Below are 26,495 nucleotides of genomic sequence, written 5' to 3'. Positions count from 1 at the left end.
CGTAATGCCTCTTTGTGGGCTATTTGCCCTTTTGTTGGCTTTTGACGTTTTAGTTTTTGGCTCAAGAACATGATCTTCATGCTATACTATACTGGTTTTAGCTAGATTTGTTCCTATTTGTTTCCTGTTGGTTTTTTTGCCGATGTTTTTGCCCGACTTTTTTGTACTGTTTTATTGTAACTTCTTCCAAAAAATAAAAAAAAATTTGTGTGACCAAAAGAGCATTTCTCTACATCTCCTCCACAGGCCGTGGAATTTGAACTAATGCAAAAAAAAACCTCAGGCAACTGATGTAAGTTCTGATTAATTGCCAAGTTTTGAATGTCCATGATGTGAATCCTCAGGCAACTGATGTAAGTTTCAAAATTAGCATATGAGCTAGCTTCTCATTGGAGGTTTTGGGATTATATTTGGAAAACAGAAACAATAATAGTGATTTTATGGCAGGTTGGTCTATGAGAATGGAGTGTGTGGCTAGAGTGCTACGGTTGCAGAATTTGTGGCATTTTGGGACCTTTTCAAGTTAGTGTAGAAGGAGTTGTTGAAATGGTCCAGACTCTAGATGGGGTCATGAAATTAGCTGCCGTGTCATTTCTGACATTATTAGCTATATAGGTTGGACCAGGGTTTTTAGGGCTGGACCATTCGCATTATAATTAAGAACACTTCCACCGCTAAGGGGGAGCCCTGATAAGAAGTAGCCATGACGCCCTGACAAGAAGTAGCCCTGATAAGAGGGGACCAAGCAATCAAAGGTAGCTCAAGCGCAAGAGTTCTAGCTCGGGCAAACAGTGGGCAAGCCCACGGGTAAGTTCAGCCTGAGCTGCTGTCTGGGCAAAATGACACAATGTTGACGTCATAATGACGTCAGCAACAAAAAAAATAATTTAGATTTTTATTTATTTATATAAATACCTAGCCATATTCTTTACTTCCCACACCAAAAACTCTATACAAATTCATCTCCTCATATCTCATGTGAATAGTAATTGCCCTATCCCTAACCCATAAGGGCACCTCCAGGGTATAAGTTTGCCCCGAGCAAAAGGCAGCCCCAGGCCCAAAACCCCCCTCCAACGTGCAAGGTCCAGCCCGGGCAAGTCCACGGGCAAGAATCAATTGGGCTGTTTCTCGAAGGTTGATGACATCAACGTGACATTAGCGACTGATTTTCAATTTTTTTTTATTGTTGGCGTGTGCAGCTGATTTTCACATTATAATTAAGAGCACTTACACCGCTGAGGGGGAGCCTTGACAAGAGGGGGCCCAAGCAACCAAAGGTAGCTCCAACGCAAGAGTTCCAACCTGGGCAAACAGTGGCCCCAGCATCCTAGGCAAGTTCAGCCCGAGCTGCTGCTTAGGCAAAATGACACAATGCTGACGTCATAATGACGTTAGCAACCAAAAATTTCAAATTTTTAAATTTATTTATTAATAAATACCTAGCCATATTCTTTAATTCCCACACCAAAAACTCTATACAAATTCATCTCCTCATATCTAATGTGAATATTAATTGCCCTTATCCTTGCCCATAAGAGCATGTCCAGCGCAGGGGCCCTGCCCTGGCAACAGGCCCCCCGAGAGCCCAAATCCCCCTCCAGGGTGCAAGGTCCTGCCTTGGCAAGAGCTGGGTCCCACAAGCCCAGGCAAGCCCACGGGCAAATTCAGCCTGAGCTGCTGCCTGGGCAGAATGATGCAATGCTGACGTCATAATGACGTCAGAAACAAAAAAAAAAGGAAAAAAAAAACCAAAAATTCCAGAATTTTTTATTTTATAAATACCTAGGCATATTCTTTACTTCCCACACCAAAAACTCTATACAAATTCATCTCCTCATATTTCATGTGAATAGTAATTGCCCTTGCTCTTGCCATTTAGGGTGGAACCAAAAAAGGCAAGGCTGCCACTATTCACATGAATAGTGGCAGCCCTTGCCTTGCCTTAGCCTTTTGGGGTGGACTTGCTCTAAGGGTGGAAACAAAATTGCAAGGGCTGTTACTATTCATGTGCATAGTGACAGCCCTTGTCTTGCACTTACCTTACCCTTGCCCATAGGGGTGGAAGTGCTCTATGAGACAAGGCAGTGGAAGGGCACATCACTTGGCACAGTATGAGATGGTAACTTTGAGAAAAAACTTCCCTATCTTGAGACACTTTTCCCTTTCTTAGGAGAGAGATCGGCACATAGTTGTACAATTTTCTTTCGCCGCATATCAAACCCAATTTCTCTATTTCGAATTTATGATAAGTATCTCTATCTTCGTATCCTTATAGAGAAGATGTATCCTCGATGCATGGAAGTTTTCTTCAATAATTCGGGAGTTGTCAGGAAAATGTTCTTGACTAATGGGGCCTTAGCTCTAGTAGAGAGTAAATACTCTTACACTGGCTACTTACCTTTCTAGCTTGTTCCTTTCCTTTCTAGGCCAACAAATTCAATGGGGCCTTAGTTTTGAGTTTAAGCCAGCCCATATAACGTACTTGCTATGATTACATTAAGCCCAAAGCCTAAGATTTTCACACACCAAAAAAAGAAGAACCAACTAGAAGCTCAACCTAAATTCGTAAGCCCAAAACTAGCCCATTGTCTGACCTGACCCATTGGAAAAGCCTCAATCAAAGATATCTTTTAGGGAAATATGCGGCTTTGCCCGTCTCACCTAATTTATTCACTAATGCCCTTATTTTGAAGGGAAATACATGGCTTTGCCCTCAACTCCAATGTTTTATTCAACAATGCCCTCTTTTTGAAACTCATTCCAAAATATCCTCTATACCCTATAGGCCCAGTATCATTTTTATCACTTTTTTTTGGTCATGTGAAATTGGTCTTTGCTACTGCTCTCTCTCTCTCTCTAAATTTTGCTTTCTTCTTCTTTTATGCTCTGCTATCTCTGAGATTACACCCCCAATTGCTTTCTTCTTTGCTTCTTCTTTTTCTTTTCTCTGATATGCTCTATGTAAGATGAAATCCCAATTTTGCATATCCTCTCTCTCTCTCTCTCTCTCTCTCTCTCTCTCTCTCTCTCTCTCTCTCTCTCTCATTGATTCCTAGCCCTAATTCCCAATTCTCCATGTTCTTCTAGGTCCAAAGACCTCATCCACACCATTAGCCACCGCAAGCACAACCACCGAGTTTGAAAATCCAATTTGTAATATTTGTTATTGAAATGGGTGGATTGGCATTGACTTTAATTTTTTGTTTGAAACAGAAGCATTTATTTGTCTGAAACCTATCAAAAACTTTCCAAGACAGACTTGAAAAAAAAAGTGATACGACAATAATAAAATAGCAATATAGGGCCAATACGATGACAATAAAAAAAAACTTAGAAATTTCAGATTAATTGCTTGTATATTGCTTGTTTATTGCAATAAACATGCTCAGCAAGATAACTGTAATAGAAGCTCTCTCCCTTCGTGTATATTGCTTGTTTATTGCGTGTGTATTACTTATTTATTGCATGTTTATTGCGTGTATATTGCATGTGTTGATTGTTTTGCTGCTTCATTTGGACAATATGTCGAACAATTGGTGAGCAATTTTTGCTCACCCATTCAGCACCTCCCGAAGTCAATATCTTTTGCCCAGGTGGTGGTTTCATTTTAAAAAACTGAATTTACAGTTTAATTAAGTATCTTGAGATGTTAAGCAACAAACACATCAAATAATGGAGGAGTTAAGAGCATAATTGCAGACCTCACCAAAGAACCAAAAAAGAATCAGCTGCGAGTTGGAAGAGATAACTAAAAGGAGAGAAGCTGCGAGTTAGACCTCACTAAAAAACCCAAAATTTGTTGCACATTCCCAAGACAAGCTAAGAAATATTTGTTGCACAATCCCAAAGTTTTGTAAACAAGCTTCAAGCATAATATTCCTCAAAAAGTTCTTGTATAACACCACTGAAATAACATTCTCTACACAAGTTGAAAATATTAATTGTAAACCTAAAGAGTAAAATTTTAAATTAAACCCACAATTATGTTTCAACAAATTTATGTACAATCTCATTCAAATTTGACTTGGAGGGACTTGAACTCACATCAAGCACCAAAAATCCAAACCCATATATGAAATTGAAACAAGGAGAAGAAAAGCCGAGTTGGCTACCTGAGGTGCCATCTCTAGGCATGAAGGTCGAAAGAGGTGATAGAGAGTGAGAGATGGAGTTGGAAAGGGTGAGGTTGTCTTCGCCGATGTGGGTTAGGATTTCTGAGGAGGTGACAGTGATTGTCGCCGATGTGGGTGCGAGCCAGAGAGAGAAGATAGGAGAGGAGGGTTGAGAGAGTGAGATCGAGAAATTGTGAAAGAGGATTTGGGAGAGCTCAGAACGACTAAACAAAAGTGAAAGAGGGGCAGAAGGAAGAAGAGGAAGAGGAAGAAACTAGAGAGATGAGAGGATTTCAAAGAGCAACGACTCAGAAGAAAAAAAACTAAGTGAAGGATGGGCAATAGGCTATCAATAGGGAATTTTTATAAGGGACATTTGTGATTGAGTTTCAAAATAAGGGCATTAGTGAATAAATTAGGTGAGCCAGGGGTAAATCCGCGTATTTCCCTTATTTATTTGGCTCAACAACACTTAGGTTAAGTTGTAGCTTGCATGAGAAGAAAAGAGAAGGAAGAAAACCCTAGAAGTGGATCCAATGACTTGGTGAAGAGCTCAAGCATCTTCCTCAACCCTCTTCAATAGGGTCCTCCTCCGCAACCAGCGGCACCACTGCTCATCGCACTCTCTCCTCCGATGTGTTGTGGTTCGCTAGCACAAATCAGTTTAACTTTGACATCATTTCACAATTGGGACGTTGCATGCCTCTTGGTGCTATGCACATTGGGGCCAAGATACACAACATCGAGATGAGGCCGGGTCAAGGTGGCAAGTTGGTTCGAGCACCAGGAACTCATGCAACCATTTTGAAAGAACCCTCATCAGCAGGATGTTTGGTGAAGCTGCCTTCCCATGTTGAGAAGTGGATAGATTCTAAGTGCCGGGCCACAATCGGGTCGGTTCCAAGTGGGCCAAATTCAGGAAAGCAGCACAAGAAGCTCTACAAGGCCGGGCAAAGCCGGTGGTTGGGCCAAATTTCAGAATGAACAGGTAATACCATAGGGGGTTGGCTGAGAAGTCACAATTCGTAGGGGCTAGGATTGTGGGAGATGCAGCTCAGTATTTCCGTGCCTACTTTAGCGGTTAGCATAATAATGGAAGTAAATGTAGTTCAAATAGCAGCACTACCCGGGTGTGGTACAAGAGGTGGAATATGAGAACGGCCGTCGAATTAAAGTATAAACCAAAACTTAATAAAATGTTTTTTACTAATACTGCTGGTGACATTTATCAAGAACAATATAAAACCTTTTGTTTCCCATATCCTGGAACTAGTCATTGTAGTTGCAAAATATGACAATACAATGTGAACAGCAAGTAACTGCTAGCTTTATTAGCATGGATTGAATCCTCCGACACCACGGTGAAAATCATAGTCTTGCATTTCGGAGTTGGTTCTTCAGCAAAGGCTGGATATATTCCCGATAGCCATCGGGCACAACTGATTCATTAAGAGGATCCTTCCATGCCTCCGCATAAAGATTCGGGTAAACATTACCGTCATAGCGGCCAAGAACCGAGCCAAGATAGTGATCAGTATAATTAAATGCATCAACAAGGGCAATGGCATTGGGACGGAGCTGCAATAAGTTAAGATAACAGTTATCAGACGACAGCTACTTTAATGAATGAACAAGTAGACCTTCAAGAAAAGTTTGATGGGGCAAACCTTGGAATATAGAGATCTAAGTTGATCATTGGCGAGCGAACCTTGCTTGGCCGTGATGCTGCCAGTGGAGAGGAAATCACCCAAATTTTTATGAATAATATACAAAGCATATATGTTGCAGAGGTTCTGAAGCTGTTCTTTCACTCCCTTCCCTGGAATGTCTTGTTGGAGTTTCTCAATGAACCTATCATGAAAGAAAAGCTTCATAACACGATTAAAAAAGTGGAGAACTTAATAACAGCTATCTAAATTAGTAATTGAAGGTACAGAAATAATCTTCAACAAAGGTACTGCAGAGAGGAGGTCAAACCCAAAGCATGGTTTTTAAGTCCAAAACTTTATTCAAATGACATTGTAAAGAGGAAGAAACCTACTTGGAGACGACAATCAATTGGCAATGAGCAACTGCTGCCTCAGCTAAATTAGATGAGAGTTCCGCAAAGCCTGAAGAAGTGGAAATGCATCAAAATCATCAGAATCGCACAGCATAATGCATGAATAAAAATAACCAAGCAGCTTCATATAACTGAATAGTTAATGTTACATGAACTAAATTAACTAAAAAATCTAACTGAGGTGTCAAAAAGATTAAAAAATGATTCTACAATGTCTCAAGTATTCCCTTAAGATTATAGGCGACAAGTTCTTCTGTTACTCATTAAAAGAAAGACAAAAATAGAAAATTCAAAAAAGAAAAAAAAAACAGACCTTCTTCTTGATTTGAAAACTTGCTAAGGTCTTGAGCACAGGCAATCGACATCCTAATCGCCCTTGCTTCAAATGCCTCAAGTATCACACTGGGTTTCAACCAATCTTCAACTACAGGACATTGAAAATACAGACTAAACAACTAAGGCATGAAAGACCAACCCACGTAAGTATAAATGCATATTAGTCAAGCACAAATTGTCCCTTCACAATGTAAAATTTATCCGTGTGCTTCAGGATGTGAAAGAGGTAACAAACGCATGTAGATTAAGAATGCTTATACTCAACCTTTCTGAACATTACAACGACATTGGATCAAATGTTCTGCACGGCCCATATAAGATGTGGTTCCAACAGGCTTTTTACCAGACGGCAGCTGAGAAACAGTCTTCATGAGAAACCTTGCAACCTAAAAAAAATTTGAGAAATAATTCAGCACACAACATATAAATACTGAAGACAGTATGTAGGCTCCAACCATGAACATACAAAATAGGCACCATGGTTCGTTAAAACCTACTGCCCACAAATTCAAGATGTAAAACAAACAAAAATATACATATACAATTTGCGAGCACATTTTCCTATGCTCTTAGGCCACGGTAGAACAGGCATGGCAAAAGTCAGAGACAAGTTATTGAGTAAAGGCAAAAGCAGCTCTTAAAGTATAGTAGTACAGGCATGGAATAATCCAGAAGGCAAGGTAAAGGGTCCAGTCAAAAGCAAGTAAAACAAGGCTTCGTAATCCATTAACCTGTAGAAGTAGAACAACATTGTCTCCTTCATATGTACATGCCGGGACATAAACAGCAAATAACTCAGGAAGCCCACTGTTAGATAAATAACCATGCCCACCACATAATTTCCGACATTCTTCAATGGCATCCTGTCAAAAAAAGAAATTATATATGAGAGAGAGAGAGAGAGAGAGAGAGAGAGAGAGAGAGAGAGAGAGTTCTGTCAATGGGACGGGAAGTGTATGTTTTCTGTCACCCAAAAGCTTCATGATCCTCAAAAAGAAAGGTAAAACATAGAAGAATAAAGCACAGCAATAATATCCTACAGCAGTTGCAGAAGTAGTCAGTGACTTCAGACCCGCAGTGCATGCATGAACTTCAGGCAATGTGGAGAAATCATTTGCTTGCAACTTTTGTGTTACATCCGTATATAGCCATTTCAACCACTCACCAACAAATCTGAAAGCATAGGCGGAAGCCAGCAAAGGGAAGAGCCTACTTTGCTGAGTCTTGTAATCAATCACCTGGAACAAAACACGAACCAAAATACAACACATCTTCAGAAGAAAATCATGCAGAGGATAACAAACTTAATGAGGCAATGTTCCATCAGATACCTGTGTCTCAACACCACCATTTTCTGAACCAAATTGTCGACGAACAGCACTATACCTAGTAGCAATACATACTGCCCGTGATAGAGCAGTGGAAGCATCAGCTACAATTGTTTGCCGCACAAAAACCATTGTTCCATAAAGTAGCTGTCGTGGAACATTGGATTGGACATATTTTCCTTCTCTTGTAACTTGTGCGACCCTGGCACATTTGAGAAGAACATGAGAATAGCCATCCTTTCTACTTCTTTGAATAAGAAATATGGGCACTCAAGCACAACGATCCTATCTATCATTAAGTACAATGCATACAAAGTGGATACCTCATCAACATTTGATCCCTTGGTATGCGGACATTATCAAATCTCAGGACACCGTTGTCCATGGAGTTGTATGCTCCATTTCCAAATTTCATGCCGATATCACCAACTGTTATGCCTGGAAGAGGTAAGTGATCATCCAAGCTCCGAAGTTGGACAATGAAACCTAAAACAAGAGAATTGGTTCTATAATTAAAATCAATAGACCATTCACTTCACGATAGAAGTTCCAAACAATGTACACTTGGTCGTTACCATTTACTCCATGGTCTTTTCCATCAGTAATAAGACGGGCAAAAGCAACAGCATGTGTAGCAGCTTTTCCCAAACCACCAGGCCACCACTATTCACAACCAATAAGGAAGAAAAATAAGTGCCTAAACAAGATATTTCAATCAAGGAAAAATATAACGTCCACATTATGGTTGAAAATATCTAGATCAAAATCATACTAAGCACAATTCCCATCACGAGCTTGTTATCATAGATACTAAAATTTCACTCAAAAGAAAAAAACCAGAAGGAAACAAAAAAGCAACATTATTAAAATTACTCACTTTGCTTGAAGTGAGTGTAGGACTATTAAGAACAAACTCGTCAGTCTTTGGATCAAAAGTTGCAGTGGTCTCAAGCCCTTGAACATTGGAGCCATGACCAAGTTCAGTCTGTGCATAGCAACCAATAATTTGCAACTTATATGCCAACGGCAACCACTTCTTTTGCTGCTCCTCAGTACCAGAACCTTTAATAAAAGGCACAAACATTCCCTGAAGAGAAAATTAACATATTAACTAAAAACTACAAACATTTCAAATACTTGAAGCCTACAAAAACATGCAGAATACTTATCATAAGTGGGACAATCGTAGTAAAAAAAAATTACTATCAAACAGGATATTGAAATATAGACAAATTAGAATGGCACAAAAAGGGAGAATTGGAGCTTACCCAGTGAAGATCCGTATATGCTGGTTGATCAACATAATGCCTAAACCAGGATGCTTCTTCTTCTGTAACAATGGTAGCATAATTTGCATTATTAAAGCAAATGAAAAATGATATTGAAAAATATAAAAATAGTAACAGTAATGATAATAATAACAACGAAAATAACAATAAATCTACGAAACAAGATCTTCCAGATGGAGACACACCAGAAAGTCGAAGCTCATTAATCCGTTTCCATCCATGAGCTGCTTTTCTCAATGTGTTTTTGAACAACTCCTTTCTAGTCATCATAGTTCTATTATCCTTTCTTAATACCTAAACAGTAACACACAAAATATAATTACAGTCAAATTTTAAATAAAAAAATACAGTGAAGCGAAAAGTAAGAATATAGATAAAAAGAACAATAAATCCAATTGCTTTCCATGCCTAAGTTTTTAAAGAACGAAATTTTCAAACAATCGCAATCAAACAACTTTTCAACAACTGATCATCTGCAAAGCAATCACTCACTTGAAAAAGTACTGGTAAGTAAATAATTTTGAATGGTTAATTCAGAAAACAAAAACTCAGCTCGCTAACTAAAAATTAACTACTAAAATGTGAAACCAAAATTCTGCGGCTTTCAAACATTTTCTCGGAAACCAAACAGATCAAGTGAGAACTAATTACCGGATCGCTAGCTACGAGGCGAGCAATTCGATCGGAGACTTGCAAGGCATGGCGAGAACCGACCCAGACGACCTTCATCTGATCCACATCGAACTGCGCCTTGCTCCGCTCGTGCGCTAAATGATCAACGCCCTCCATTTTCAGAGAAAGCAAAAGCCCCAGCAAACAAAGACTATGGGAATTGAAAACTTGAGAAGCTACGAACAGTCAGCTTCGTTCTGTCTCTGGTTTTGTAAGAGAGAAAGAAGTGGTTGAGATTCTGTGATCGATATGTTTCTCCTGCGTTTTAAATATGGTTTCTAAATATATATAATTTAATTATTTTATTTTTAATAAAGAAGCGGAAAATGAGGGTCTCTTGATAAGCTTAACATTTGGTGTTGTGCATCCCAATGTTCATGTTCGAAGATTTGACTACTTCCTTTTTCGTATACGTGCCAATACCTGTTTACATGACTTTTCCCTTTTTCTTTTTTCTTTTTTTCTCAATAAAAAGAGAAAAACCACAAAAAGGATTTTATTTTTTATTTTTTATTTGAACACATTGAAGTAGACAATAATAATGATAATGATAAATCAATCATTGGAGGGGCACTCTTTCCTCCTTCTCCCTCTTCCCTTCTATTTTTCTTCCTATTTCATACTAGGCTTTTGTGTCCCTTGTGTTTTGCAAGATTTATCTCACCCTTAGTTGTTCTAGGGTCTCCCCACCATCCTTTTTGGTTGGATCTTTGTAGATCTATCCTTTTTAACCTATGTTGTGTTGTCCTTGCAGTTTTTGGAGTTAATAAGGTGAATCTCCATCAAATCTCTGTGTTGAGGGGTGGAGCTGTTAATTTTGTGAATCTACTATCAATTGGTGTTTTGAGTTTAGGGGTGTTTGAGAGACGTTGTGATCATGTGTCATAGTGGAAGTTTATATAAAATTGACCATTAGATTTTATATTCCACTTACAGGTGTTTCATATCCCCGACACCCAAACTAGTAGAGAGCTCTCATATGTCATATAATCTTCTTGCAAAACCGAATTTTATGGATTCCTCTTATGACTTTCAGTTCCTAGTGAGTTAGGTCTTCAAGATGTATAATTGTTTTTGCTCATTATCTTTGCAATTGTTGTGTTTATTGTTTGTATCTTTCTATTGTTTGCAAGATACCTTTGTAGGGGCTATGTTATTGTATTGCATTAATGAAATTGTCGCTGCTACAAAAAAAAATTGAATTATTTAAAACTGGGGTATCACTTAAGGCAATACATTTCATTACTAATATAATTTATCTTTTTTTAGTGATACATGCTATAAACGGGTAGGGAAAATCAAATTTAAGACCTCGAGTTCAGAGGTAAATGCTTTTAACCTCTTAAGCTACAAAGTCTCTTAAATTAATTGAAATATCTTAATGAATCTGCACTGTGTTGATTGAAAAATATTTACGAATAAATCTAAGGGAGTTGGTTATAGGTGTGAAAAGCTTGCCAAAACTTCTCAATCAAATCTAAGGGATTGACCAAAATTTGGTCCAAAGTATTATTATGCTGATCAAATGCTTTGACAACATACTCTATGGCCTTATTACTTTTGTCAAATTAAAACAACTGTTTTGTTTATCAAAATTATGAGATATGTCTAAGGTCACCAGTACGACTTGTTATTTCCTCAACAGAAAAATATAAAACAAAAGTTACGACATCTTATTTTAAATACAGAAGACAAAATGTATATGGCTACGACTGAGAAATGCAGAAAGTTTTCCTTTTCAATTTACCAAATAATAATGAAATTGACCAAATGTGCCCTTCTAAAGTTTTAATCTTGTTTTGGTCGTCAGTACGTAAACGTCCACATATGAAAGTTCAAAACCTTGTTCCGTGACTCGGTTTGCTTCTTTTTGTTTTTTCTATTTTTGGTCGGTTTCTGTTTGTAACTTTCTTTTTCGTATTAAAAAAAAAGAAGTCTGTTTAGAAGTGGACCAGTCAAACATATTAGAGTTATTTATTTAAATAGTCCTCAAATTTGTACATGAGTTTCATTTTAGTCCCTCAACTAAATTATTCATTTAAAAGGTCCACCGACTCTTTATTAATCGGCGCATTAGTCCTACCGTTACACTCCATCAATATTGCCGTTAATTTGAAGGTTAAAATCGTCAATTTATACTAAAATATTAATTAACTAATTAAAACAAAAATATAGGGGGTGAGCAGTAGGTGTGGGCTAGGGCTGGTGGTGGGGGTGGCTCTGCCTTCTTCTCTTCTCTCATCATGGAGAAAACATAAAAGGCCGTAATGTTTTCAAGGAATGTTTTCAGAGAATATTTTCAGAGAATGAAAACAAGAAAACGAATTTGCATTTTCAGGATTTGAAAATGCGTCTGGTAGATTAATTAGAAAACATATTCAAAAAATAAAAACAATGAAAACGTTTCTAAGGTACAATTTGAGAATAATAATATGTGAGTTATTTTTCAAGTGTATTTTTGCTAATTTATGTTCTAAAAAATATTTTTTTAAATGTATAATTTGACAAATTAAAAATTGTATCATCAGCGCCATCACCATCCAATTAGGAGAGAGAGAGAGGTGGGTTGATGAGATTCATGCCATGGAAGGAAGGAAGGAGTGGGTGCGGCGACATGAAGAGATAGTAAAAAAGAGGGAAGGGAGAAGAAAAGAGAAAGGAGATAAGAGGAAAAAAGAAAAGAGGAAAAAAGAAAAAAGATGAAAAAAAAAGACATAAAAATAAATTTAACTTTTAAAAAACAATATAGAAAACATCTTGCTTTGATTGGGTATGGGTGGTGATGGCGATGATGATGCTTTGATTGGAGGTGCTAGGGTCGATTGTTTTTTTACTAAGTAGCGAGATGTGTATTGGGTTCAATTGGGTGTTTGGTGGTGATTCCATTGGTATGGTGGTGGTGTTGGTGTCGGTTGGGTTTGATAGGTGGTGGTGATGTGGGGACTGGGTTTGTGAGGTTTGGTGGTAGTGGCAGAGTCAGTGGCGATGGCGGTGACGATGGTCTGACAGTCGTGGGCATGGTGAGTTTGATTTTCGTTTGATTTTCGTTTCGTTTATGTTTTGCTGGGTAGAGTGATGGGGCCTTTGTGTGTTTCTGTTTATGTTTTATTCGTTCATTTCCTGTGAGAACGAAAACATCTTTTTTCTATTTTCCTGAAGTACACGTGAAGTTGTTCTCATTTAATGAAAACGGGCGCTAAAAACTTAAACGAACGACCCCTAAATATCTTCATTCTCTTAATGAAGAACAGTTTAAAAAACAAGTGATAAATAAAAACAAGAAAATCCCCTTCATCTCATCCCACATCTATCGTACAGAGCAACAAAAGAGAAACTATTATTTTCTTTTTCCATTTTTGCAACTCCAACGAGAGGCAAGGATTGAAATATCAGCCGATACACCTATATATCGGCCGATATGTCGGTATTTTCAACTGTCGACACCGATATTGGGGGTTTAAGGCCATATCTTCCCCTATATCGACGATATATCCCTGATAAGTGTGATATCCCTGATATTTCCCGATACCCATAACATAACCCAAAAAAAATTCAGAAGTTTTGAAGGCAATTGAAGCAAATTAAAACCCAAAAATCGCTAATCCTTACCTAGAACCCTATAAATTATTAATATGAAGAATCTATGCACAGTCCATTGCCCACATACCTCCAATCCATCTGAAGAGGACATGGCGATCAATTTTGGATCTATGAGCATAAGAACTAGACCTAGTACTAACTCAAATGAATCTTATGATGGCTATGGTTATGTTATGTTCGATAGCGGAACTAGTTATGGAGCTCAATATGATGAAACATATTATGGACCTATTAGTTGGGTTAATCTTAACTATCCCATATATGGGAGGACAGTAGGGAGCTCAAGAGAGACCTATGTGCACCATGTTCAAACATGGCTTACAAACTGCTCAGGTTACATGACTTGGTATGACTATTGTACGAATCTAGATGGCTATTCCTCATTGTTTGAACCTCATAGGAGCTCTTCATTTATGTAGATGGACACTTATCTAAATTGTAATCCAATGTTTACACAAACTGTGGATTTATGCATGGTTTATTCATTTTAATCAACATTTTATTTTCAAACTTTTCATTAACGTGCATTACATACCACTTATATTTCATCATATGTATATCTTATGATTAGTAAATTTTGAGTTTTATTTATTCAGTATATTCATTGATAATGTACATAACATCTATGAAAGTTTTACACTAAAATTATGTGTTTCAATGCCTATTTATGTCATTTTTGTTGATTTTTTCCCGATACCTAAAACGATAACGATATATCCCTTGAAATATCCGTAAATTGGAGGCATGATATTATTTGCACGGCCGATATTTTAATCCTTGGCGAGAGGAATCCAATACCATAAATTGATCAAGGCACCCATGTGCCTTCTCCCTCAATCCTCTGCTCCCATTTCTTACAATTTAGCGATGCAATAAGCCGGCTCCACCATTGTAACATGTCGTGGAGCGCAGAAGTCATGTCTGAACGAAGCCGTCGTCGCTATCATCTCCCCTGTGCCGACTAGTTGTCTTCTGACACCGCTGTCATTTGGTTGTATAGGGAGGGAAGAAGAAGAAGAAAAATGAAAACGAAAACTACACTATGAAAAAGTCGCATTTACTCTTCCTATTCTCCTCACGTGCAGTTCACATGACTAAAACTCACAGAAAATGTAACGATGGACCAATTCACCAAATAATAAAGAGTTGGTGGAACATTTGAACGAATAATTTAGTTGAGGGACCAAAATGCAACTCGGATATAAATTTGAGGACCATTTGAGTAAATAACCCAACATATTATGTAGGCCAAAGATGACATAATTGGAAGGGAAGCACCGCTGGGGTGTTAAGATCACCTAAATGCCACTCACTAACTTCTTTTTTTTTATTATATATATATATATATATTAAAATTATATACAAAGCAAAACAACTAATAAAGACGATACTCTCCCAAAAAGGTTCAAATAGAAAGAGGTTACAACCGAAAAAGGGAGACTATACTCCCATAATTTCGAAGGCGTAAGGGTATGCCCAAGTAAAACTAAAGCATCAGCAACCGAGTTAGCTTCTTTAAAAACATGACTAAAGATAACCTCATCACAACACAATGTGAGAAACAAGATGTCTTGAACGAGCTGAGCAATACACCAAGGAACAGAGCAACGCTTCAAAACTGAGTCAGTCACAAGTTTAGAGCCCCCCTTAACCATGATCCTACGCCAACCCTTAGGAACAACATAGGCCAAATCATCTCTAATGTCCATACATTCCGCCACTGTAATTGAGACATCACCAATCTTCTTCACCTCAGCTAGAAGAACTCGAGCATTCTCATCTCTAATCACAAAGCCAACCGCAGCTTTTGTTTTTCTTGACGGAGCCATCAAAATTGATTAGTAAGGTTAGATGTTGATTGTTTTTTAGCATATTAGTAAGGTTAGGTTCGAACTTAAGACCATTAGTCTACAAATCAAGTCCCTTTTCGATTGAATGAGACCCGTTGGCTAGCAGCAAATATAATGGAAACTACTAATAAGATCCTAGTGTGAAGAATTCGAAATTTGTTTATTAATGTGTATAACATTGCTTGTGAAAATCAGCAAACGTATATGCTTTTCACATGTCCCACTGCTTTAGGAATTAGGATGATAAAAAGTGAAGGCAGGAAAAAAAACGTGTGCTTCTGATGACGTGGCACCAAGCAGACCAGTGCTCTAGTGAACCCGAAAGCTGGGCGAGTCCTCCTAGCCACCACTTGTTTGAGTGGCAGAGGCATCCCTTGAGCCCGGACCACCATTACGCCCGGTCCCCAGAGCCAATTTTACGTCCCATCCTATTCTTTTTTGCTCTGTTTTTTTAGTTTACAATTTGGAATTAAATTTTAATGTCGGTGCTCCAGGTTGTTTTCATGAACACATGGAATTTTAAATTGTAATGAAGTCTTTCCTTCATTTTCCGGCTATAATCCGTCAACCAGCATGTTTCTGCATGCCATGTGTATTGGAAAGCAAACGGCAGAACTGAAAGCGAAGGCCAGGGGTTAGGAAGTCAAACACATAATTTCAGGGCCAAATATATAATTATGGATGATAGGAATTTAAATTCTTAACCCATCAACATCAAGTTTGGTTTTGTTTATATTTGTAATGTAATTTTGGCCAACACCATCAGCATTTTCAGTAGCTACATCAATGAACTGAAATATACAAAGTTACAAACAAAAGCGTCAAAGCTGAAACAGTTCACCTTTGGAAGGGAAGCACCGATGGGGATGGGGTGTTAAGATCCAAAAAAACTTATTTGTTTCAAAGATAACACTGTTTTGTATTCCTCATCAATAACAGAATAGCACATGAAAAAGTTATCCCACATGTCATTGTGTTATTGACCGGGGATAGCAAAACAGTGATATCCCCATTGCATGAGAGTCTCTCATTAAGATCACCTCAATGCCATTGTTCTTTTTTCTTGATATGAAGCAAAAGAAGCAAAACAACTAAAAAATACGAGACTCTCTAGATAGAAAGAGGTTACAACCGAAAATGGAAGGCAACACTCCCATAACTTCGAAGGCGTAAGGGTGTGCCCAAGCGAAACCAAAGCTCAGCAACCAGTTAGCTTCTCTAAAAACATGATCCTACACCAACCCTTAGAAAGGGCATAGGCCAAACCATCTCTAAGGGCCATACATTCCGCCGCTGTAATTGAGACAACACCAATCTTCTTCGCCCCAACTAGAAGAACTTTGAGCATTCTTATCTCTAATCACAAAGTCAACCACATCTTGGTTATTCTTGACGTAGCCATCAAAATTGATTAGTATGGTTAGGTGTTCTTGTTTTTTAGCATATTAATAAGGATATTCTCACTATGATTGGTATGGTTAGTATGGTTAGGTGCTCTTGATTTTTAGCATGTTAATCTTGTTTAGCCATCAAAATTAATTTTGTAATAAGGAATCAGATAATCTTGTTTAGCATAGCAGCCACCACTAATTTTCTCACACACATTGCCAACATGCCACACATGCCATAGGGTTCGAACTTGAGACCACTAGTCTGCAAGTCAAGTCCCTTTTCCACTGAATTAGACCTCGTTGGCTGACAGCCACCACAATGGAAACTGCTAATAAGATCCTAAGAAAAGCCACTTGGCCATAAGAGCCCATTGAAGGCTTAAGCTTCCAGGAAGCTTTTAACCCTTTATTACCAAGCATTAAGTGTAAACCCGAAAAAAAAAAATTGAAACAAAGCGAGAAAGGGAAACAAGAACCACTGTTCCAGACAAGGTGAGAAATTGGCACTTCGGAATTAATTTACAATGATGTTCCAGAAAAATTGTATACTAAACAGTCTGTCTATAATCAGTGGCATTATAAGAATTTTGATGAGAAACCAAACGACCCCGTTTCTTGCTAGAGCATGAGATATGTATTTCCTTCATAAGACTGCAACCTTTTTCAAACTCAACTCTGGTCTTCACGAAGCACTTCCTCTGCTGCCTACACCCGCTGGTGCCATTAAGTTACGAGTCATGAAGCAGGCTCACAATTTCAAGCTTGCATATTTCAGGCATGTTTCTGAACCATAATTTGTACAGCTTCATTGAATTACAATTTCTCATGTCATTAGGCATTTGACCGTGTAATAAAAAAACTAGCTAGAACATGCACCAAACTTCCTCATCGACTCTATAACGTCTGCAATAGTTGACCCTGCTGTCCCAACAAATCCAAGGGAAGCACAACTGCAAACAGTTTGCTCTATGTATAGAAGAACATCAGGTACTCCTGGAGGACAATCCTTCTCAATCTGACCAGTGCCATCATGTTTCTTTGGAACAGTCCCAAACTTCAATCCATGACCTGCATCCACGATTCTTTTAGCAGTTTGTATTATCAACTCATCTCTTTCTTTCAGGAAAAACAGTTTAAACTGACGTGAATCTCTAACCAATTCCCCCAAGTAACTTCCTGTCCAATTAGTTTTAGGAAGATCGGTCATCACGAAAATATGAATAGGAAGAGGGCCCTGCATCAAAGCATCCACTGTTTGTTTGAACTTCAGAAAAGTAGCCTTCCAATGGTTCTTGAACTGCCCATCTAGCAATCTGAGCTGTGCACAAAGGAAAGGAGCCTTTATGGTATCATAAGCAAACTTCTTCCCTGCGCTCAGAATTTCAGGAGCAAATGGAAGAAACTCAATCTTCTCAATCAGAGTTTTTATCCCTTGATCTCTTGGAGCATCGTGAATATCAATGTATAGCTCCGAACCTTTGTAAGGAAGAGTGAAAAGGCTCCCAAATGCCAGTACAGTAGCTGATTCAGCTTCAGAACCAGGTCCAAGAGTATTATATACATCTTGGCGTTTCCTAACATATGAAATTTTCTTTTTCTTCTTGAGTTGTTCATCAGGTTGGAAAGAATCCAATGTCCCATCCTCATTACCACTTTGGTATGTCCAAACAGTAGTTCTGCAGTCTTCATTAACAGCATATAAACACTTAACATCACCATTGAGCCCAGATACTAGAGATCCACATTGCTTTAGTCTTTCAAGCAAAGAGGCATGCTTATCCAACTCATTGTAGCAAGCAAAATCTACGTTCACATTGCACCATAAGGATATAAAAACCCTGAAATCTATGACTCGAACTAAAGAAGAAGAAACTAATGATGATATATCAACAATGTCAGCCATGGAAACATACCTGCAACAAGAGAGAAAGATAGTTGTATTGTAAATATAAAAAATATCGAAACAAATGAATAAATATCATAATTGTACATCAAGTGAGTTTGATAAGACACATTTGGTACCATTAACATGGAAATCAAAACAAACCTAATAAACCAACATGCCAATCCTACCAAAAAAGAAAAATCCAAAACCTTCCTAGCATCATTTTACAAACCGAACAATGGGTCAAGCAAAAACAAGTTGAGGCCATTAACATGAAAACTAAAACAAACCAATCAAACCCACATTCCAATTCCACCAAAATTCAACACCTTTACCCCAAATAGACCAACAAAATGAGAAACGGAGGAAACCGATATACCTCCCACTCCGAATGAGCTCAACGATATGATTCCAGACCGAAATTCGGATCTCATTGGCACTCAAAACCCGAAACTTGGGGCAACTACCGAGAGCAACAGCATGGTGATCAAGAACCGGAGGGACAACCAAGGTCCGGTTCAAAATGGAGGCCATCAAAACGGCGTTCTTGAACTCGGAAAGCTGGTTGCTGAAGCCACTGTGGGGAGCGTACCAGAGGAACTTTCCTCCTCCAAGGGAGGGGCATTTTGGGGAATCGGAAATTGAGGTCTTGTTAGAGAGGAGAGAACTGGGACTGAGAGAGAAGAAGTAGGAGAAGAAGAAGAGGAGGGAAAAGAGGAGAGTGAGGTAGATGAGTGGGGACCTGTATGAGGGTTGTTTTCTGGTGGGCCATGGTCTCGCTGTGGGTCTGTTTCTGGTGAGGAGGTTCATGGCTTCCTCTCAGTGTCTTCGCTACCGCTACTATGAATCTGGAGATTTGAAGTTTTGGGACTTCCGGTAGGAGAAAATGGATCTGGCCGCTTTGGCCCATCTGGGTTGAATTGTAATCTCTCTTGTTTTTGGGTCGGGTTGTCTGGGTTGTGGTGAATCGGATGTAATCTTTCTTATGATATAAATTGGGATTTTTGTAGATCTGAACTAATGCATAAATTTCCATTTATCACATTAAAGAAAAATTTAAGAGAAATGTCACCTTAATTTTTCAAAATTCATTATTTGTTATCTGACTTTAAGGCCATCCAATTTTCCATCCATTTTTAAGGGCATTTTAGTCTTTTCATTTTAGAGAAAAAAGACAAAAAGAGGGGTGTTGTTACCAAGCTCCCAATCTTACGGAATGAGATCCATTGTCCCTATTTTTCTTGTCTCATCCCCGTCCCTTCGTTATTTTTTCGACACATTTCCACACTTAACCTAAACATTGTTAAAGGAAAAAAAAAGAAAAAAAGAAAGTAAACCAGCCCTTTTCTCCAAGTCGCCCCCAATTTTCCATCCATTTTTTTTTTGTTCGAAAAAGGAGCTAGTTTACATATTAGAAAGACTAAACTACCCTTAAAAATGGATGGAAAATTGGATGACGTTAAGTTTAGATGACATATCTTGGATTTTGAAAATTAAGGTGACATTTCTCTTAAATTTTTCTTTGAGGTGACAAATTAAAACTGATATATAAGTTCAGGTGACATTTCTACAAAAAATTCTTATAAATTATAATCCAAATTAGGGATGGTAATTTTTTTTATGACATGGGGACAAAAAACCCTAATCAAAACCTACACTAACCCAACCGTTTTTCGTCCAAACAAAAAACCCAACCGTTTTATATTTGCCCTGCCATTACAAACACTGGTCAACTTAAATCCGCTACATTCGTGTCTCGTTCAATCGTATAATCCTGTCATTTAAAAAAAATTACCACCATAATTAGGATCCGACAAACCGTTAACAAAATGAAATACATTGATTAGAACTAATCAGATCAAAGTAAGATGAGTCATGTATAATAATTGAAGTGATTTCCTGTTTTGTAGGTCTAGTAGTAGAATCAATGGTTTTATGTCCGGGATGGTTGTAATAACTTTTTGAGTTACCAATGGAAAGAAGGAAATAAAATTTTATAAACAAAAAAAAACAAAAAAAAAAACAAAGGAGACTTCATTTCAAACTAGTGTTTTCCTTTTAGAACTTGCTCAAGCCAACAGTTATGGAGAAAAATCACTTCCTAGAATTTCCAACAAAAAATTCGTGGATGCAATGCAACCCCAAAAAATCTTGTACCTTTCTGAAAATGCAGATATTCAAATTTATTCATATTATGGTGAACAGCTATTCTACAAGACGGTTGCTCGACTTTAGAATGTCTACATGATCAACACTGGGAGGACAAAAACCAAACAATTCTAGACACCAACACAAGATGTCAAAGATTTAAATAATTTGGGTAAGAGATGGTACAGCCTAAAACCTAAGACCAAATTATAGATTATAACTATTATTAAAAAACATTATTAAGGTTATTCCATAATGAGATGCAACTCAAACCCAAACCAGACAGAACATTTCTAGCCTTGTATTAACAATAACCTGTAAAATTCCAAGGCATGTCTAACCACTAAACTGCATGGATGGGACTACCACCTGAATTCATGCCAGAACTTCCAGAGCCTGGATTTGCATGGAAAGCCGACTGCCTAGAGGACCCTTCAACCAGCTTTAGCGTAAGCGAGGAGGGGCCGGAATGACCTATAGGCTCTCCTAAACTCAGTTTTGACATGCCTACTAGCTCATCAACATTAATCGGGCTCTTTGAATGTACTGCCGTTGGCTTGAGAACCTCGTGTTTATCCTGCTTAGTGGGCTCAGTACTGTATCCAGGCCACAATGGAAAAGGAAGTGGGAAAGGTGAGAAATATGCAGGATATATCATTGGGTAAAATGACTGTGAGCTATCAGGCTGTGGAGGGGCAGGTTCTCCGTCTGAGTTGGTAGAATCCATTGATTCACATTCTTCATCCAAAGCTGGAGGAGCGGGCAATGGGTTGTTGCTTTGACTTTCAGCTTGTAGATGGTTGCCAGGTAAGAAGTCTAGTGGTTCCATTGGAGTCTCAACTGACTGTAGAAAAATTATCAATAAACCATACAAAAGTCAAGAAAGATAAAAATAGAATCTAATTGGAGATCTCAAGTAGGAATCATGCAGTCAAGATTAAATATGGCCCTAGTTTATCACCAGACAAATACTGCATTCAAGACCAAGAGATTCAAGACAGAAGTGAAAGTTATAAAATGAAAGAAAATGAAAGAAAGCACCGGGTATGTTAAATTTTTACACATGCAGAGGACATGAATTTTTAACCAACAAGAATAAATAGTCAACACAAACTTGAGAGCACATCATACAATGTACCGTAGGATGCAAAGAAACTCAATGTGGTGAAATTTTCATGTTGCGTGCCTGTATGTAAAAAAATGTGCATACTGGTTATGCAAGACGGAAAAGATACTTACATCATCTGCTACAATATCAAACAGGCTGGAACGCCGTTTTCTCCTCGATACATTAGTCTGCCTAATGAAATATTTCTGAGCATGGCTAGCTACTTGAGTAGGTGTTCTTGATATGACGTAATTGCGAGCAATCCCACGCCAGTCACCTTTGCCAAGCTTCTGCAGTCCAAGTAAAAACATCCTGTGTTCCTCTTCAGTCCATGGAGTGCCTACAGGGAAAAAATGAGAAACTAGAATCTGTTAATACAAAATGAAAAACTTAGTAGAACACCTTGTATCATGATCCTTAGGTCCTCTTCGAGAATTCTATTGTTGATAATGAGATCAATGTAACTACTAATCAACAAATCCAGTGTGATAAATAGATCATATACACCAAATAAAAATTAAATAGTAAATATACAATCATAAGATCCCAAAATCCCTGGAAAAGTTATTGCAGTACATCTGAAAACTGACAACGCTTATATTTGCATTTCAAGTGACCTCTCATCCCGATGAGGGTTACCTATGGGATGGTCTAAACCAGGCATCCTGCTAAATGAAATCTAAAATACCTATTACAATGAGGTCCAATGCTTACATCCCTTATGCTCCATCACCTTAAATTTAACCACTAAAATCCTGGGCCTATCTTTTATGGTAGCACCCTTGTAGTTGGGACAAATTTACTTTTTTAAACCTTTTATTTATGAAAAGCATCGTTTTCGATTAAACCTCTGCAGCCTAATTCTTCTTTGCAGAAAGCATGTTGTTGCTTTGGTGTTCTTGTTGCAGATGTTTGTTCATTTTCTTCCTTTACAGTTTACACTTCATTTGGAATCTGATCCATTTTTCCATTTCGTTATTAACTACCAAAATACCATCAATTGAAAATCAAAATTCAGATATGCTAATTATGCCAACACTCCAAATAGCACCCAAAAAAAATTTCAATTTAGCTAATCACTCAACTTCAAATAATTATAATTCGTACATATCAAGTAAGAATCAAAACATAAACGCACATACCCCAAATGAAAAAATTAAAAATTACACAATGAAACAAAAAAGCAAAACAATTGAAAGATTTAAGATTAGGAAAGGGGAAAAACAAAAGGCTGAACCTTTTTTCCGTTCACGGCTCGAAGACGATCCGGGCACGAAGTCCTCAGAGGCATACCCGTCGGCAGCGCCGGCGTGATCGTTGGTGGTGTCGCCAGGAGAACCGGGATTGTTCGGGTGGAGACCCGAACTCGACCCGGCATAGTGGGAGAGATTGCCCATACTAGCGCTCTTCCTGATGGAGCCATCGGTCAAGCGAACGCCGAAGAGCTTGACCCCTCGGTTGGGGCACGTCCGAGAGTTGTGGCCATTGTGGCTGCAATGCGAGCACCTCCGAGTCATTGATAACACGAAAATGAATCGGATCGGGCGAGTTGGGTTGGTCGGATCGGAGGATCCGAATCACATGATCCGAGACAAGGAAAAAGGTGTGTTGGGTTTGGGTGTGCGTGAGAATTGGGAGTTGGGTTTGTTGTTGATTTGTGGTTTGGCTTCGAAATTCTTTGTTGCTTCTACTTCTTCTCTTTCGGACCCTCGAGTTTCGTAGACCGGAGGAGAGAGAGAGAGAGAGAAGAGAAAGACAAAGGACAAGTAGGAGATGTATGAGTAGAACACTATCCATATATCGTGGCGTGGATAAAGAGAAGAGACTATTCGGTGTTTCGCAGGATGGTTATGGAAGAAAATTGTTTGATTTTTTATTGGCCGGTCCTTTGTTTAGTCAAACATTTTTTGGATGACCACGTGTGGGATATTTTACTCTCATTTTTTCTTTCTTTCAGGATAATATGAAATTGGAGTTTTTTTTTTTTTTTTTTTTTTTTTCTTTTTACATTTTCACTCAAGTAGGGCGCCTCACCCAACTTGAGACTGTATATTAATATTAAGCTAAAATTGTAGATAAGTTTCTTGTCACTTGTTTGACACATCAACATGAAAAGTTTTGAAGTCATCTCTTTATCTGTTGATGACCTACAATTTATTTTACATTTGTCGTTATAGTAGTTGTTCGGTAGTTCATATTTTGGCAGCAGTTGGCACTTGATTCTTGTGTAGTAAGAGACCATAATTGGAATATCCAAGTTCATAAAATATAGTGTTTAGACGTTTATAAAACAAAATTAGGGTAATGTTCATCCTCATTCAAAATATGTGTTCGAACAAGGAAAGATAATAATTTTAACAATAGAATTCAGTTGTCAATTGTGAGACTTTTGATTTTAACATGACAACTGTTTGTGCAAATTTCTCATAGGAAAATATTTGCGTGTGGATCCTTCACCTTTCGAGTTTCCTTCTTTTTATTCCTCAGTTCTTGCGAAACAAATAATAATAAAAAACCAAAGGCCCTCCAATGCTTAAGTTAGTTCAATTGGAAAGCAGATTGTAAAACTGAGTTTTCTCATTATGAATTAATCATTACATGAAAGGCTTTTATATAGCCAATGATCAGAAGCATAAACAATAACTAAAAAGATTCCTTCTAACAAGCCTAACTAATTAAGCTAATCTAGGCCTAATTGGTCGCAACTATCCACTTATATGACAGATGGGCCTATGATCCAATGGTTTGGATTGCTCAAGTGCTAGAGAAGTATATGGCTGAGATACTATTTTATATTGAAGTTAAAACCCTAAAAATTAAAGAGAAAGATGGAAGAATGAAATTGAGAAGAAATAAACATAATATGCCTCTTACTCGAGTCTTGTGGCTTCTCATGAGTGTGCTTCAATTGATTCAACAAGAAAAAATAATAGGAAGAATAGAAGAGATTTAAGATAAGGAGAACTCTGTGAAAGAGATTGTGTGAAGAAACAAAGGGATGCGAAGGAGAAGAGGCACGAAGAGAAGAGATTGCGTGAAAATAGATTTGGGTATTTTCAGAAGTTTGTAAATTTCATTAAACCCAGCGCCTCTTTTTGAACTAATTCCCACATAATCAGAAAATGAAAGCACCTCATTAGCTGTTTTCCCTTATAGCTTTCTCTCACATTGTTGAGTTTATGCTTTTTAAGTTTTTTCTTTTGGCTTCCCTTGAAAATTTTGTAATAGGACAATCATTGTAATTTCCCAAGCTCTAAGTTTAGATTAAGAATTACTTCTCTAGGTGTTCTTATCTGGCTACATTCTGATGGACAATAATGTGTTTTGACAAAGGTAAATTCTGCATTGCACTACATTGCATTCACTAAAGATTATGACTAGTCATCTTTCCTTCGTATGACTAGTCAACTTTTGCATCAATAGGATTTCCAGCTCACTGTTTCAGCTGAATCATAATGTTGGCGCTAAATCTGAACAAATAGAGATGAGTGCAACTTACAAGTGATGAGGATGATCTAGCAGATCGATTGAGTGATAGATGCAGATCATTCTTGTCCTTGGATGCAAATCCTGAATAGAAGAGAGTTTTGAGGTTCGTGAGGTCTATGGAACCGGTGTGAAACCAGCCTAAGACCCTCCGATGCTCAAGTAAGATTGTTTTTAAGAGCTCTTATTATTGACCATATAAAAGTATAGAAGTCAAGCTTAAAAGTCTTACCCCTGTATTGTAGTGGAGGGGCCTATTTATAGAGGGCATTTTGTATGCTCTTAGTACTCATTTTCGATGTAGGACTCGTGGGAGGGCCCTCTGAGGTCGACACGAGTCTTTAGATATTTTGGGCGGATACTTCGAGGTTGATTCTCTACAATCGGTAAGGGATGCCGATTGTAGACGAGCTGGGCCTGTAATGGCTGTTCGCAGCTTTGAGACAATGTCATCGGTGGCCGATGCCGATTGTCCGAGGCCTTGGGTACTTGGGCGAGTTTCTAAGATCCACGTGTCGTTGTACGAGTGGAGGGTCAGATACGGTACAAACACCTAACAAATCTTTTTGTCATATTTTACGAATTTTCTCAGCTGCCATGTGTATTTTTCTGACCTATGAATTTTTGGGTAAATACCCATTGATTCCTCATTTGGTTGTAGTCAATTTTGAGGTGAGGTTTTGAAAAGTTTTCTTCCATCCTTTTGCTTCTTCATCTTACTCAAGAGAAAACCACCATTTTCATCTATGAGTTTTCTAATTTGATTTTCGAAAACCGCATTTGAAATATGAAATCTGCATCTAGCTAGAACAAACACATTCTCATATATATTTAGGTCAGATTCAAGATTGGTTTCTTCAAGAGTATGATTTCTTGAAGAAATTGGTCTTTTTCTCCTTGAATCCAAATTGTTGGTTTCTGCTTAAGTTTGAGCTGGCTAGCTGGTGCCATAGGATGAAAGAGCTGAAGAAGAAGTTGTCATTGCCATGGAGGACTAAGCTGTTGGTTTTGCTAAGCTGGAGAAGAAGATTGCACAAAGGATGTATAACTCATCTTCCTAAATAAACCTAGGATTTCTTGAGCTTGCTAGTGTTCCTTTGTCAGAATCTTTTTTGCTCAATGGATTGCTTGGTCGGTTGATGACCCTTAATTTTTCCCAATGGTGGTTTTTCTGGTGAACAATTTCTGGTTTGCAGCTTTGTTATTTTCTGGGTTTGTGTTCTTG

At 38.1% G+C, this 26,495-nt stretch overlaps 3 protein-coding genes across 4 annotated transcripts; all 3 read right to left on the bottom strand.

The window, feature by feature from the left end:
- Nucleotides 1–5,265: 5,265 nt before the first annotated feature.
- Nucleotides 5,266–10,078, bottom strand: ACX1 (acyl-CoA oxidase 1). The gene is made up of 14 exons (XM_021969632.2): nucleotides 9,782–10,078; nucleotides 9,316–9,424; nucleotides 9,110–9,171; nucleotides 8,719–8,928; nucleotides 8,417–8,504; nucleotides 8,165–8,327; nucleotides 7,845–8,043; nucleotides 7,554–7,751; nucleotides 7,245–7,376; nucleotides 6,779–6,899; nucleotides 6,491–6,601; nucleotides 6,157–6,226; nucleotides 5,783–5,966; nucleotides 5,266–5,693 (listed from the first exon to the last, which is right to left on the bottom strand). The coding sequence occupies exons 1-14, from the start codon at nucleotides 9,917–9,919 to the stop codon at nucleotides 5,484–5,486; spliced, it is 1,995 nt and encodes a 664-aa protein (XP_021825324.1). The 5' UTR covers nucleotides 9,920–10,078; the 3' UTR covers nucleotides 5,266–5,483.
- Nucleotides 10,079–17,071: 6,993 nt separating this feature from the next.
- On the bottom strand, nucleotides 17,072–19,895 carry LOC110747340 (O-fucosyltransferase family protein). Its single transcript, XM_088253267.1, has 2 exons — nucleotides 18,908–19,895; nucleotides 17,072–18,556 (listed from the first exon to the last, which is right to left on the bottom strand). Exons 1-2 carry the CDS (start codon nucleotides 19,336–19,338, stop codon nucleotides 17,503–17,505), a joined length of 1,485 nt encoding a protein of 494 aa, XP_088109393.1. The 5' UTR covers nucleotides 19,339–19,895; the 3' UTR covers nucleotides 17,072–17,502.
- A 148-nt stretch (nucleotides 19,896–20,043) lies between these two features.
- LOC110766327 (myb-like transcription factor family protein) lies at nucleotides 20,044–23,573 on the bottom strand. 2 transcript variants are annotated; one of them, XM_021969634.2, is made up of 4 exons: nucleotides 23,022–23,573; nucleotides 21,916–22,124; nucleotides 21,046–21,520; nucleotides 20,044–20,302 (listed from the first exon to the last, which is right to left on the bottom strand). In XM_021969634.2, the coding sequence occupies exons 1-4, from the start codon at nucleotides 23,299–23,301 to the stop codon at nucleotides 20,289–20,291; spliced, it is 978 nt and encodes a 325-aa protein (XP_021825326.1). In that variant the 5' UTR covers nucleotides 23,302–23,573; the 3' UTR covers nucleotides 20,044–20,288. The 2 variants fall into 2 exon arrangements, with proteins under 2 accessions (XP_021825326.1, XP_021825325.1); XM_021969633.2 differs by lacking the exon at nucleotides 20,044–20,302 and having other exon boundaries at nucleotides 20,687–21,520.
- Nucleotides 23,574–26,495: the final 2,922 nt, after the last annotated feature.

Source organism: Prunus avium, chromosome 5 (genome assembly GCF_965620075.1).
Source record: "Prunus avium chromosome 5, drPruAviu1.hap1.1, whole genome shotgun sequence".
Classification (NCBI taxonomy): Eukaryota; Viridiplantae; Streptophyta; class Magnoliopsida; order Rosales; family Rosaceae; genus Prunus; species Prunus avium.
The sequence above is the reverse complement of the archived record's forward strand: the minus strand, read 5'-3'. Positions and strand labels throughout refer to the sequence as shown.